The following is a 14,595-nucleotide window of genomic DNA, read 5'->3' on the forward strand; positions in this document are numbered from 1 at the left end:
CACTGCGGGTGAGGGAAGGACATTTTCAGGCTGGTAAGGAACAGGACATTCAGCATTGACGAGTTGTGACCCGCTGGCATTTCCCAAATAGAGAACTCAGTGACGGGAAGGCAGGCCAGGAGAGTCAGGCAGGGAGTCCTCATACTGAGTCCATGATTTTTCAGGCCAAGAGGAAGGAAATGAGACTTGGTGTGACTCCCTCACTCTGCTGTGTCAGCCCCTTGTGACAGGAGAGACACAGCAAAACCCAGCACATGGAGGCTCTTCCCCTCCGAGCCCAGCTCTGGCTGGTAGGTGCACATCCACCTCCCTGTGGGAGCAGCTGGTTGGGTGCCTGGCCGCGGGAGCGCCCTTTCAGCAGAGGCTCCCTGGCGTGTTCTGTACGGGGCAACCGCCAACCCCTGAACTCAGATTTTGGTGTTGCTGTTGGTGAAGGATCTCAGCTCTCCAAAAGGCACACAGATGAAGTGAGAAGGTTGCTGGGACCAAGGGAGAGGAGAGGCGCAGAGAGCCTGCTGGTCTGGGCGGCTGCTGCATCCTTCCTGAAGGTCAAGTTCATGACCAGAGCTCTCTTCCCCTTTAGGGCAGACTCTCCTGCCTGGCAGGCTGGGGACTCCTGGAAATCCGAAAGGTGTGTTCTCACCTGACACCACTCAGTGCCACTGAAGTCTCTTTATGGACGGTGACTCATCTCATCTGGGTTGGACGGGAGGAGGCCCAGGGCAGGGCCTGTCGTTCTGTACCCGGGAGCCCTGCTTGCCTAAGCGTTGCTTCCAGCTGCTGTTTAGAAGCAGCTGTTGGTGCACCTCTGCCATGCGACCTGGGGCAGAGTCAAACAGTGACTTGGAGCTAGATGTCTCCCAGAAGCCGACACACTGTTCTTTGAGAAGCTGGCCACCTGCCCCACATTCTTCCTTTCCAAGGTGCCTGAGTCATTCTTGCTCCCAGCGGTGCTTAATAGCAGAGGGCTGGGCCAAGGCAGACGTTCTGGGGGACTCTGCAGTCCTCCTTTGATCTTTGGCACAACCCTGTGTGTGTCTGTGGTGCCCGGGGGGGGGGGGGGGGTAGATGCTATTGCCTCATTTCACAGGTGGGAAGACTGAGCCTCCAACGAGGTCAAGAGGCCCACAGGTAGCATGATGCTCTTGGGTGCAGATTTGAATGTAGACTTTTTTTTTTTTTTTTTTTTTTAGTATCCCATCAAGTTTTCTGGCAAATGTGATCCAAGGCCACAGACACAAAAGCCTATTCATTTCTAAAAATAAGGTTGATTTACCCCTCATCCTCCAAAAGAACAGCACGTGCATTTTATGCATAGGCCAGGTCCAGCCCAGCTTCCAGCCTAAGGAGGAGGATGCAGGAAAGTCTTGTACCCTGAGAAGAGGCCTCGAGACCCTCCCTCCCCTCCTCCTCTGCTGCACGGTCTGCTCCCGCCCGGCTGCTGCGGACACCTCCTTTTGTTCCACAGTCCTGAGTAGAGCACATCCTGGACGCGACAGGATTTGTTTTGATGGCTGCTGACAGGGTTTGGTGGGCAGCTGGTTTTGCGCGGCACCGTGGCCTCTGCACCAGTGGAGGCCTCTTCACCCCTCCGTCCCTGGCTGGAGGCTCAGGCCCTCCTAGACTCCTCGTGGTGAAGGCCTTCTTGGGGACGTTCTCCACCCTGCTGCCACCCAGGGAGCAGGGGGCATCATGCCTTGGCCTGACTGCACAGGGAGCGCTACGCACACGTGCCTGGTGTGGAGGTGGTTCCCTAGGGTCCCACTCATGAAGTGGCCTGGTCACCGTCACTGCTGGAGCATGCTGCCTGCAGCTGGCACGGATGGGGTGACCCACCTGGTAACTGGCCTGCACACCGTCATTCCCCTGCTGGAGTTTGTTTGCTCTCTGAAGCTGGGCTGCGGGCATGAGCTTGTTGAGCACCGAGCGTGTGCCAGACTGTTTTCGGCCGTGGGGTGCAGCACTGAACAAGGTCCCTGCCTGTGAGTAGCTTGCATTCGCCGAGGGAGCAGGCAGAGGAGCTTGAGGAGTGTAAGGACTTGGAAGTTGAGGAGATGGAGAATCCTAGTGACTGGGGCCTCCGGGGAGTCTGCTCTGGGATCGTTCTTGTAGGTATCCTATGAGTTGGGATTGAGTCATGAGGTCACCGCCGTGGAATGTGCTGGAAGGAGACCTCTGATGTACAAGGAAGAGTACCTGTGCAGAAATTGGCATGGGCACGTGCCAGGCAGATGTGATGAACCAGAGGCAGCCCAGGGGAATCTCAGGAGGGCTGTTAGCGAGCAGGCTGCAGAGACGGCAGCTGCTGTTCCCACCACATGGGTGCCAGACCTCCACTCTCCAGCAAGGTCCTCCTCTCCCTCTTGCCTCCTCTCCTGGCCTCTCTGTCCCTCATCCTGCCTCCTGACTCAGATGTTTTCCTATCCCAGTCTCATGCGAAGGATCACACCAGCCACTCAGCCGTATACCAGGTTTGGGTTGTTGCTAGTTTCAGGAGGGCTGAACAAGACCTCTCATATATTTGTAGGCTCTCTGGTGGCTGTGGGAAGGGCAGCTTGGAAGGAAGCATCCGGCTAATCAGTGTGGCCATGGAGGGGAGAGCCGGCATCCATAGATCCAGGGTATTGCTGGAGAGGTGGGAGTGAGGGCGGGATGCAGCACCACACATGAGGCAAGGCCTGCCACGGGCACGGGCTGCAAGGCTGCCCGACCGGAGTCTGCCGAGCCAGACTGCCTCTTGATGCCCCACACTGACACTTAGATTTTTCCCCTGGAAGAAGGAATCTGAAGACTTGTCATCTTGTTGTTGCCTTTGTCACATTAGCCTGAGGTTTTGGCAAGTCAGTTCCCTTCCTGATCCTCTGTCTATTTCTGTGGTGGTGTTGGTGTTGATCATGGAGGTGGTGGTGTTGATGGTGGTGATGATGGTGGTGTTGATGGTGGTAATGGTGGTGGTGGTGATGGTGGTGGTGGTGATGGTGGCGGTGTGATGGTTATGGTGTTGTTGATGGTGGTGATGATGGTGGTGGTGGTGGTGGTGGTGGTGATGGTGGTAATGGTGGTGGTGGTAGTGTTGTTGATAGTGGCGGTGATGGTGATAGTGTTGTTGTTTACGGTGGTGTCGGTGGTGATGATGGTGATGGTGATGGTGGTGATGGTGTTGTTGATGGTGGTGATGGTGGTGGTGTGATGGTTATGGTGTTGTTGTTGATGGTGGTAATGATGGTGGTGGTGATGGTGGTGGTGATGATGGTAGTAGTAGTGAGGATGATGGTGGCGGTGTGATGGTTATGGTGTTGTTGATGGTGATGGTGGTGGTGATGGTGGTGGTGATGATGTGCGGGCCAAACATGGGATAGTTGGTGGCAGAGAGGTGCATGAAGTCCAGCAGGATGGAAAGCAGTGCTCTTGTCACCCTCCAAGCCCGTAGAGGACCAGGCCAACCCTTCGTACTTTTCTAAGGAACCTCAAGTTTCCCAAACACTCAGTTAATATTTGCTTAACAAACAAATGAGTTTCTGAGACTCACATAACAGACTTCTTGGACCCCTGGGCTGGGGCTTGCAAAACTATATATTTTTGTTTGATTTCGACTCCAGGTGCTGACTAGTATTATGCTGATCTCTGTTGACACCACAGAACATTGCTTATCAGTAGTTGCACACCTCAGGAGATAGTAAAGAGGCACTTGAGAAGGTCCACATGTCCATCGCCTTTGGGACCCCGCAGTTCCAAGGAAGTGGTAGTGTGTTTGTGGAGGGATGTGTTTTCTCCTGTAAGTCAGAGTTGCACAGGAGGCTGGTTTTCAAGCTACCTAAGAGATGGCCGAGTACTTCCACAGTCTGGGGCTACAGGCTGGGCTGGGAGGAGGAGTGGCCTAGTGAGCCCTGTGTGGTGTGCGCACCACAGACATTTCAGCTGGTGGAAGAGGCGGAGGACTTCTCCATGGAGCTGGGTAGCCTGGCTTAGCCCCTGTCCTCTTGAAGTTACTTATTCATCCCCCTAAAACTTTCTTTTTCAGGAAGAGAACACACATGGAAGCACGGTGCAACAAAGCAGAGCTCAGCTCATCTCGGGGGCTGCCCACACCCGCTGAGTCACTCATAATGGCCCCTCAGATGTCATTTTCTTGCTAAGACATTTGGAAAAATTTCTGCTTCTGAATCACAAGCAAACACTATAATTCAACAATCTTCTCTGAGTTATTCAAGGAACTTCAAGGCACTCAGAAGTGGAAGATCAGGGGCGGATGAAATCAATGAATTCTCTGAGTACTCTATTTTTCTCCTAATTATGTTTCATTTGCCAAGTGGAGCGTGGGGGCGCTCCATCTGACCCCTGGGGATAGCTTCTGGGGGAAGTCTGGAAGTGGCCGATTGGGGGTTTCTGGGTGACACTTGATTTTTCTTATCTCCGTAGTTCCGTTCCCATAATAGACCCAAGCGTCATCTAGGAAGAGGCCCATTGCAGCCAAGCCTTCCCATGGACGGCCCATGGCCGGAGCCGCAGGGGGAGACACGGCCGGGCTGGGCAAGGGCCGCTGCTCCTGCCTTGCAGTTTCTTGGCTTCTGTTTCCGAGTCACAAGCAAACACTGCAATTCAGCAACCTGGGTGTGCGGGGTGCCCACCGCACGTGGAGCTCTCCTGTGGGCAGTGCCCAGGGACCCTCAGCCTTGAGCAGCCAGTGCAGGCCTGCCTTGGTGGTGACCAGGGGACATCAGGGGCAGAAAACGATGGTGTCACTCATCACAGATGGCCTCTCCTCATCACTCGCCATAGTTCAGGGCTGGGGTCCCCTTCAGCCTGGCAGGGAAGCAGATCTGCGGGTGACATGTCCTGGAAAGGGCCACTTCTCTTGGTCCGGGGGTAAGGCACTATGTATTCACCACCTCGCTGGCTTGCACCAAAATGGCAGTCACGGGAGGGCTCCTTCCCCAGGAGAAGATTCCTTGTTAATAAGGGCAGAGGACAGGCTGACTGCTTCGCAGATGTGCTGCTTTCCCTGCCTCAGCTCTGCCCAGGCTTTGTCACCCAGACAGCCTTCTGCACCCTGAGTGCAGTAGCCCGGCCAGGAGGCCCTCCCACCACAGGTTTGGGAAGAACAGGCCTGTCTTCGAGTGAAGCCAAGGCCAGCGTGAAGTCCTTCCGCTGCATGGCGTGCAGGGTCAGCTGGTGTGCCCAGTCCTCACAGCTGACTGTGACTCAGGGACCCTTATCTGGTTTACAGATGGAAAAACCCAGGATTAGGGAGGAGACGGGCCCCTTCGGTGGCGGAACTGGGCCTCAGCCCGGGGACCTGCCAACTCCCCCGCCCGCATCTGCCCCCACCCCGGCCATCCTTGCAGCCCAGTGTCCAAAGCTCAGCCCCGGCCGAGACCGAATAAACACTGCCGGCAACACGGGAGTCAAAGCAAACAGGGCTCCTCTCTTTTCTCCCTTTTGCCAACTGCCCCATTAACAGAAAAGCTTTTTAAGCTCCCATCTGGAAACCTGGCCTTTCCCTCCCTAAGCAAACTGAGAGACCAAGAGACCAAGGGGAATGTGCTGCGGGGAGGGGGCCAGCGCAGGGGCCCTGTGCACACAGTGAGGAATGAACACAGGGAGGTCAGAAGTGCCCTCCGGCCCAGCCCAGTGGACCCGCAGTGAGGTGGTCTGCGGCCACACGGACCCCTTTCAGTGGCTCTGCTCAGAGGCCAGGACCACGTGGCCATGGCTTCCCGTAATAGCTCACTGTGGCTGTTCCCTTCCAGGCTGCTCCTGGTGGGCGAGTTTCTTGGATCGGGTTATACTTTCAGCCTAGACCACCTCTTAGGGAACGGAGCTTTTCAAAAGTCCTTGGGCACTCTGTCCCCACCCAGCCATCAGAAGGCCGTACTCCTGCGTAAATACATTATTGGCTCTAAGAAAAGTTGCCGCTCTGAGCATCACTGCTCAAACTCACCCAGCTGCCCGTGTGCACTCAACAAACATTTACCGAGGCCCTGTTATGTATCAGGCACTTTGGGGACTCAAAGGTGACATGACACCGGCAGCTCGCAGGCTGACAGGGAGATAAGGCATGTGTCTAAAGCGATTAGCAAACAGGAGCGTCAGTGACCATCCACTGCAGACTTCAGCACTCTGGTCCTGGGCACGCAGAGGGGTCCCTGGGGAAGGAGTGGCGTTGGGGCCCTTGTGAAGCTGTTCTGCGCTTTGGAGAGCCCTGTGTGCTGTGCGCACCACAGACATTTCAGCTGGTGGAAGAGGCGGAGGACTTCAAGTGTCCCCTGGCAGGCAGGGGAGCCCCCTGAGAGGGACCAGCGGAGTAGCACACTGTGAGGGAAGCTTGGTGTGGAGGACCGACCAGCTTCTAGGGCACTGAATGGTCCTCTGTATTTCTTATTTGTCAGGAATCAGAGGAACACAGATGGGTTTCTTCCTCCTGAGTTTACACATTCTTCTCTTTACCTCTGGGTAGTGGGTGTCTGAACCAGAAGCATCCAAGAATCATGTGGTCATTTAGATGTGAGTAGAAAGAAATCCAACACACAGATGTGTTGCAAAAGTGCAAATTCTGTATCTTGAAGAGATTTACCTGGCCACCCTTGCTTACCTGCGCTCTCCAGGATGATGGCTTTATCACTGGGTCTGTGTTAGAGTGAGTCGCTGGCGGTGCCACAACCTGACCCTCAGGCACACAGCACTGTGGCTGCCCCTGAAACGAGCACTCCTGCCCACACACCCCCTGTGCCATGGCCGGAGTCACAACACAGAAGGCGGGCGCGATAGCACTCGGTAGTCAGGTTTGTGTCTGGATTTTGACAAGTGTCCTCACGTGTCCTTCAGAATGGCCTTTACCCTGGTGGGATGACACGAAGGTCCCTGGTGTCCGTGGTGGGCACCCTAAGTCAATCTGAGGACCACACGCTGGACCTGGCATTCTCAGACCAAGTCCCCTCGTGAAGGTCTGGGCTGCTCTTCTGTTTGGAGTCCAGATGCTTCAGGGCTGGGGTTGACTTCCTTTGGGAGTCGGAGGCTACTGCTCTGAGACTCCATCGTTAGTTACCTCCCTCCCTGCACGGGCTGCCACCTGCACCTTGAGGGCACGAGGCCTATGGGAAGTCCACATAGTGAAGGGCTCAGGTTGGACACAGTGTGAAGAAGGCTCAGCCTTCACATGGGCCCCTGGGAACAAGAATCCCAAGTTTTGGCTCTGGTAAGTTCACTGATCTGGTTGGAACATGGAGGGAGGGCCTTGTGCATTCCTTACTCTGAGTCCAGGGTCGTGCTGTCCTTGGGGTGTTTTAGCACAGGGATCTTGGGGTGTCATATACAGGGTTCTGAGGACCAAGGCCTGGTAAGGGGCTGGGAGGACAGCTGGGGTCAGATTGGGAAAGGCTCTGGATATTCTCTCTGAATGGAGGTTTCTTGAGCTCCTAAGATTCATGGGTCACCCTCACAACTGTGGTCAAGTTCATCATCATTTTACAACTGTAAGTACTAATTATATTTCCCATTAACAATAACGTTTACAACTTAAAAATAAAAACCACCCCCCGCACGCTCCCTCCGACATCACCACATACCACAAGGGGCTTTCAAAGCACTCCCTGGGAATTGCAGCCAAGGACAATGTTGAGTGTTGAGTTCAGGCCAGTGACAACTTGGACAGGCAAAACCCTGTGCAGGTGTCCCAGCCACCTCGGCAAGCTGGGAACCATGCCTTGGTCATCACACACAGGCACTGGGGCTGGTGCCAAAGCCCAGGGGCCACCAGGGCAAGGGCCACGAGGCAAGGCTCAGGCACATGCAGAGGTGGCCCCTCGTCCTGCACCCGTGCTGCAGGAAATGACTGGGCAGCATTCTGCCAGGAAAGCAAGGGCACCCCGTCCAGAAGGGTGATAGGCAGAGAGCAGGGAAGGGCTGGGGCTGAGCTGTGGACTGGACACACCCCTGGGCCAACTGGGAGGGTGGCCTGGAAAGCTGGTCTCATTCTTGTGATGACCAGAGTTGCAGTGGGCTCTTGCTGGTGAACGGTGGCTCTCCTGGAGTCTGAGCATCCCAAGAGGAGCTGACCCCTGGGCTTAAGGCAAGGATGCGGGAAATCGTGCACATTCAGATCGGCCAGTGTGGCAACCAGATTGGAGCCAAGGTAGGTACAGGTTGATGGCTAACAGGTGCCCCAGGCCTATAGGTATCCCAGCTGGCCGGGAAGACGGTGGCCTCACAGATGGTATCACTTGCTGAGCACTTGGTTTATTAAACAAAGTCTTCAGTTACAGAGACATAGAAACTACTAAAGACTGAGAGGGTTAGTTTAACTAATGTCAATTTTGTCCATAGTTCCATGTATGCAATACACGTCAACCATCTTATTTATTTATTTTTTCTTTTGGTACTGGGGACTAAACCCACTGAGTGACATCCCAGTCCCCCACAATTTTGTTTGAGACAGGGTTACTGAGGGTCTTGCTAAGTTGCTGAGACTGGCTTCAATTTGGAATCCTCCTGCCTCAGCCTCCTGAGTCATTAGAATTACAGGCACGGCCACCACCATTTGACTTTTATCATCTTAGAAATAAACTTTTTATATCTAAAAACAGTGATATTTGTCTCAAAAGAGTTTTTTGAAGTTTGTTGGGGAATGTTTTACACCTTATCACTAAAGTGTCTTTTCCCTCCCCTCCTATGTCCGTGCCATAAAGAAAAATAGTTTTATTTAGCATGCAATAGAAAATTAAAGAGGTAAACCCTAAATAAAGTTTTTGCATATAGTGGCAGAAATAATTAAAGTACATCCTCTGAAATATGAGCTTTTTTCTCCTCTGCTCCTTCTGCTTAAATTTCTCTGCAAAGTATATGATTCATTTGGCTAAAACAAAAAGGTGCTTGAGTTCAAGATCTCCAATCCTAATTGTGGTATAAACGATTGGACTCTATAATACCCTGATAATTTGTTCTCTTTGCTTTTTTCAAAATTACTTCTACCAGGCTTGGGTTGCACACCTGTAATCCCAGCAACTCAGGAGGCTGAAGCAGGATTGAAAGTTTGAGGACAGCCTCGGCAGCTTAGCAAGACTCTGTCTCAAAAGAAAGCAGAGAAGGACTGGAGTGTAGCTCCGTGGTAGAGGGCTAGTCTAGCATGTGTGAGGCCTTATGTTCAACCCCCAGTAGTCCAAAAAGAAAATTACTCTTACTAGAATGAATTGCATTAAAAATGAGATTTTTAAAACACCTCCATTCAGAGGCTTTACATTTTACAGAGCAGTTTTCCTCACAAAAGCCAAAAGGCAGGAACAATCCAAATGTTCACTGATGGAGGAACGGATATACAAAATGTGGCCTATCTGTATCATGGAATACTATGCAATCTCAAAAAGGAAGAGGGTTAAAAGGTTTTAGGTGTGATAAATACACATCCCACAAAGAAAACAGTTAAGAAAACCATTTCTGGGCCAGTTCCGCAGTGTTAAGTATCTTCATGTTGTGTATTCAACTTCCAAAACATTTTTCATCTTATAAAACGGAAACTCTGTCCTATTAGACACTAACTCCTGGCTCCCCTCTCCCTCCAAGGCTCCGGGAGACAGGGGTTACTTCTGCCGCTATGAATCTGACCACTCTTCCTTAAATGGAACCACAGCGTTTGTCCTTCCGCTACTGGCTTCCCTCATGCAGCGTTGATGTCCTCGCTTTACCAATTCTGACCATCTGTTCATTTGTGGACTGACGGGGGTTGTCCCCACCTCTTGGCTCCTATGAATTCAGGTCTGTAAGTGCAGGTCTTTTAAACTGAGGACAGAAAATGTTACAGCTGGAAAACTAGTCACCGTCCCTGCACGCCACGGAGACAAGAAATTCATAGCTAACACAGAAGTGGTGGGAGAGCCCCTTGCTCTGATATCGCAAGATAACATGAAGGGAGGCGCTGGAGAGGAAGTGTACGGTGGAGGGAGGGTGCGCTTTCGGTCTGGGTGGTGCTTCCAGGGGTTAGAGCCCAACAGTGACTTATTACTTGGGGCCATAAGGACTTTAAGACACATTTAATTGTGGTGTCTCAAAACTTCAGTTTAATTACTCTTTCACTCCCTAGGACAATGCCATCATTTACTATAAAATAGAGAATATTTTATTTTTATTTATAGCTTATTTTAAGATCACTGGAGTCAAGGTGTCATTTACAAGCATAGTTGGGAAACACCCTTGAGGAGGTCCTGACATAAATGTTTTCATGGCACTTTACATGCTTGTCCAGGTGATCAAAAGGGGCCATGGAGGAATGGCTTTCATACTGAGGACTGGGTACGTAGCTACATAGAGGAACACTGTATGTGTGGTTGGAAGTGCAGGATGCACCAAGCTGCAAGAGAACAGCTAAGGCATAATTTTGAATTATGTGCATGCTTGATCATCAAAAATGCATGATACTCAAAATTATGCACAGGTCCTGGTTATGCACTTTTGGGAAAACTTCATGAAAAGAAATCTCTAAAGTGAAATGAGATATTATTGTGAAATCTGATCAGAATTCAGTTCATTTTCATCTACTGGAATCTACACTCGACTAACTCAGAGCACTGCAAGGTGAAAATAGAGATATGTTGTCTGATGCAAAATTCTCACACAACAGCTTTGGCGTGTACAGCAGCCTGGATTTATTGATTTATTTGCTTTTGGTGATGGGGATTGAACCCAGCGGCACTTAACCACTGAGTCACATCCCAGTTCTTTACATTTTTTATTTTGAGACAGGGTCTTGCTAAGTTGTGAGGTTGGCTTTGAACGTGTTATCCTCCTGCCTCAGCCTCCAGAACCTCTGAGATTACAGGTGTGGCCACCATGCCCAGCAACAGCATGAATTTAATAGGAGAAAAATCCAATTTAGTATTTTATTTTATGTGTTTGACATTTTACAGTAGGAGTTCCAGCAGGTATAAAATTCAATCTTCACACTCATACTTAGTACAGGCAAAAAGCAAGCTATGCCCTGGTCATTGATGGATTGGGACAAGAAGAATGAGAGGGTCAGGTTGACCAAGAAAACAAGCCCTAAAGCTCCACCCCTTTCTTGTGCTCTCTGGGCCTTAATGGACTCCTGTCTGCACTGACTTAACCCTGCTCCTTCTTTCAGTTCTGGGAGGTGATTGGCGAGGAACATGGGATCGACTGTGCTGGGAGTGACCTTGGGGCATCTGCTTTGCAGCTGGAAAGAATCAACGTGTACTACAATGAAGCCTACGGTAGGGCTGGTGGCACCGGGGTTAGTGGTGGCCCAACAAGCAGGAAGCAGGCAGAGAAAGAGCAAAGGCCTGCGGGATCCAGGCATCCTGCGGGATCCAGGCATCAAATGAGCGTTGCCGAGCCTGGAGCAGGCAGACAGGCAAGCAGCAGTCTCCAGAGTGGGGTCCCCAGCCCTGTTCAAGAGGGAGGCCTGGAGAGGAAGTCACCCAGACCACAAGCAGATTAAGCAGCTCCCTTCCTAAAAAGGAAAATTTACAAACAAAAATTCACAAAAATGTTCATAAGTGATAGGTACGATCACCCCGGATTGGAAGGAGCAATGCACAAAGAGAGCAAGCCATGATGAGAAATTTTTTTTTTTTTTTTGGGGGGGGGGGGGTCAGGCATTTTATAGATGTGTGTGATTGTTGTAGGGGTAAAGGAGATGATAGGGACTACCAAAGGTGTTCAAATGCTGAACTCCCGGAAACCCCTTTCTAGAACACCCTTGTGTTTTGGGCCAGGGTCACGCAGTTCCATCTTGATGAGATAGTAACTCTGAGGAAAACATCGGTTTGCTGACATCTTCCTGTTTGTCCACATAGGTAAGAAGTATGTGCCCCGAGCAATCCTGGTGGACCTGGAACCTGGGACGATGGACAGCATCCGATCCAGCAGATTAGGAGCCCTCTTTCAACCCGACAGCTTTGTGCACGGTAGGTTTTTCTAGAAGAGTCCCCGGCGGAGGCGAGGAAGCCTCCCCGCGGTGCCCTTTTCACACATCCCGCCCCTTCCTCTTGCCAGGGAACTCTGGGGCCGGCAACAACTGGGCAAAGGGCCACTACACCGAGGGAGCCGAGCTGATTGAGAGCGTCATGGACGTGGTGCGGCACGAGAGCGAGAGCTGCGACTGCCTGCAGGGCTTCCAGGTGGTCCACTCCCTGGGCGGGGGCACGGGCTCGGGCATGGGCACGCTGCTCATGAGCAAGATCCGCGAGGAGTTCCCGGACCGCATCCTGAACGCCTTCAGCGTCATGCCGTCCCCGAAGGTGTCGGACACGGTGGTGGAGCCCTACAACGCCGTGCTCTCGGTGCACCAGCTGATCCAGAACGCCGACGCCTGCTTCTGCATCGACAACGAGGCGCTCTACGACATCTGCTTCCGCACCCTCAAGCTGACCACGCCCACCTACGGCGACCTCAACCACCTGGTGTCCCTGACCATGAGCGGCATCACCACCTCCCTGCGCTTCCCCGGCCAGCTCAACGCCGACCTGCGCAAGCTGGCCGTGAACATGGTGCCCTTCCCGCGCCTGCACTTCTTCATGCCTGGCTTCGCGCCGCTGACCGCGCAGGGCAGCCTGCAGTACCGGGCCCTCTCGGTGGCCGAGCTCACCCAGCAGATGTTCGACGCCCGCAACACCATGGCGGCCTGCGACCCGCGGCGCGGCCGCTACCTGACGGTGGCCTGCATCTTCCGGGGGAAGATGTCCACAAAGGAAGTGGACCAGCACCTGCTCTCCGTGCAGACGAGGAACAGCAGCTGTTTTGTGGAGTGGATTCCCAACAACGTCAAGGTGGCTGTCTGTGACATCCCTCCCCGAGGACTGAACATGGCGGCCACCTTCATAGGCAACAACACGGCCATTCAAGAGCTCTTCAGCAGGGCTTCTGAGCACTTCTCGGCCATGTTCAGAAGGAGAGCTTTTGTGCATTGGTACACTAGCGAAGGGATGGACATCGACGAGTTTGGGGAAGCCGAAAGCAACGTGCATGATTTGGTGTCCGAGTACCAACAATTTCAAGATGCCAAAGCCATTCTGGGAGAAAGTGAAGAAGTCCTGGAACAGGCAGAAATGGAAGCATTGGATCAGGAACCTTAGCCAGGAGAGAGGCTGCAGGGGAAGTCACTCACAGAAATTCCGCCAGAGATGCGTGCCTCTCCTGCAGCTCTCCACAGCTGCCGGCCTCGCACTGCAGCCCAGCCGCGGAGGGGCTCTGGGGTGGGGGAGTGGCTGATGGGCACTAGGGTCTCTGACCAGTTATGCACTGGGTGGTTTGATAGTCAATTCTCTCTCTCTCTCTCTCTTTTAAGCAGCAAAGTGAATACACCATAAAGCGCCTCCTTTGTTTTGAAGTGTATCATCTTGACTGCATGCCCAGCCCTGTGCTGGGCATCCAGACTACACGAGTGGGTTTGCAGGAGTCCGGTGCAGTTCACTCCTAACTTTCTAGCAGCACTGACAGGTCCCGGCATCCTGGGGCAGCCAAGACTCACCTTGGCCTCTGTCTTCCTCACTAACACTGTCTGGAATCCTACTTTCCTTATCACCAACCTCCGAAAGAGGCAGGTGACCGCTAGCATATGGGATCTATAGGCCCAGGAAAGTGCCGGTGTCCACTAGTATACTGCACAGCCCTTGCATAGACCTCAACCCATGAACTGGAAAGGGAAAAAGGAAGTAGCCGTAGTTGTCTCTGGCTAAACAGAAAAACAAGAAAGAGTGAGAAACAAAACTAAAGCTTGCTGATCCTCTGATCTTGATTTCCAAACAACTAGCTTTCAACATACGCACACATGCATTTTAAGTTTCTTACCACTATTAGATTTAAGGAATTCACTAATAATTATCTTTGGCTTTCCCTTCATAGGCAGTTTGGAAACATACTTTCCAGTTTCATTTGGTAATGACCCTCCTCCCCCAGCCCCGGAAATGCCGTGTAGCTCCTCGACTCTTCGAATGGGCACGCTGCACACTCGGCAACCACTCAAATGCAGGAATGAAGCAGAAATGGCGGCAGTGTTCTTCCTTACGGAGGACATCATCTCATTAGGGAATTTTTACAGTTCAAATTAATTTCCAGAAGTTGCCATACATGTTTGCACGATGACACAGCTTTAACCATTACACAATTTTAATCTGCTCACGTGACAACAGGACCAAATACACAAGAGCATAATCAAACCATCCATAACTTCTTAGTTGCGGTTTTCCTGTTTCTGACACGCAGCACTGCTGTCCCTTCCACACCGTGAAGGTCTTAATGATCTTCTAGAATCACCATGAGCTCTTCTATGGGAACATGCATAACTGGTGACAGGAAACTGCTCTGATACTGACTGAAATATTTGCTTGCCGGCAACTGGGTTCCCATCTCCTGATTTGGTTTTGTTATTGGCAATAATAAAGGAGCAGGTGGATGGATAAGTTGCTTATTCTGGGAAATGTCACTCTTCCCTGTGTGCATCTCAAGGAAATAACTAAAATACACACCAAGAGAAAATTAGGCCTGGCCATTGGCATCCCTCACAAACCTTCTATTTACAAAAAAAAAAAAAAAAAAAAAAAAAAAAAGGTTTAAACACTTTCTACTTGTGTGTGGTTTGAGAAGCAC

At 51.8% G+C, this 14,595-nt stretch overlaps 1 protein-coding gene and 1 long non-coding RNA gene across 2 annotated transcripts; both read left to right on the top strand.

The window, feature by feature from the left end:
* The first annotated feature begins 231 nt into the window (after positions 1-231).
* On the top strand, positions 232-4,282 carry LOC306653251. Its single transcript, XR_013761677.1, has 3 exons — positions 232-631; positions 3,600-3,775; positions 4,022-4,282. It is a non-coding gene; the product is annotated as an uncharacterized lncRNA (long non-coding RNA).
* Positions 4,283-7,874: 3,592 nt separating this feature from the next.
* TUBB1 (tubulin beta 1 class VI) lies at positions 7,875-13,282 on the top strand. The gene is made up of 4 exons (XM_079126479.1): positions 7,875-8,131; positions 11,111-11,219; positions 11,805-11,915; positions 12,004-13,282. Exons 1-4 carry the CDS (start codon positions 8,075-8,077, stop codon positions 13,080-13,082), a joined length of 1,356 nt encoding a protein of 451 aa, XP_078982605.1. The 5' UTR covers positions 7,875-8,074; the 3' UTR covers positions 13,083-13,282.
* Positions 13,283-14,595: the final 1,313 nt, after the last annotated feature.

This window comes from Sciurus vulgaris (genome assembly GCF_902686455.1).
Source record: "Sciurus vulgaris genome assembly, chromosome: 2".
Taxonomy (NCBI): domain Eukaryota; kingdom Metazoa; phylum Chordata; class Mammalia; order Rodentia; family Sciuridae; genus Sciurus; species Sciurus vulgaris.

Excerpts from the sequence above, each read along its gene's own strand:
- TUBB1 (XM_079126479.1), top strand. The coding sequence starts at position 8,075 with ATGCGGGAAATCGTGCACATTCAGATCGGCCAGTGTGGCAACCAGATT. Across the intron at positions 8,132-11,110 it reads GCAACCAGATTGGAGCCAAG|TTCTGGGAGGTGATTGGCGA; the intron begins GTAGGTACAGGT and ends TCCTTCTTTCAG. Across the intron at positions 11,916-12,003 it reads ACCCGACAGCTTTGTGCACG|GGAACTCTGGGGCCGGCAAC; the intron begins GTAGGTTTTTCT and ends TCCTCTTGCCAG.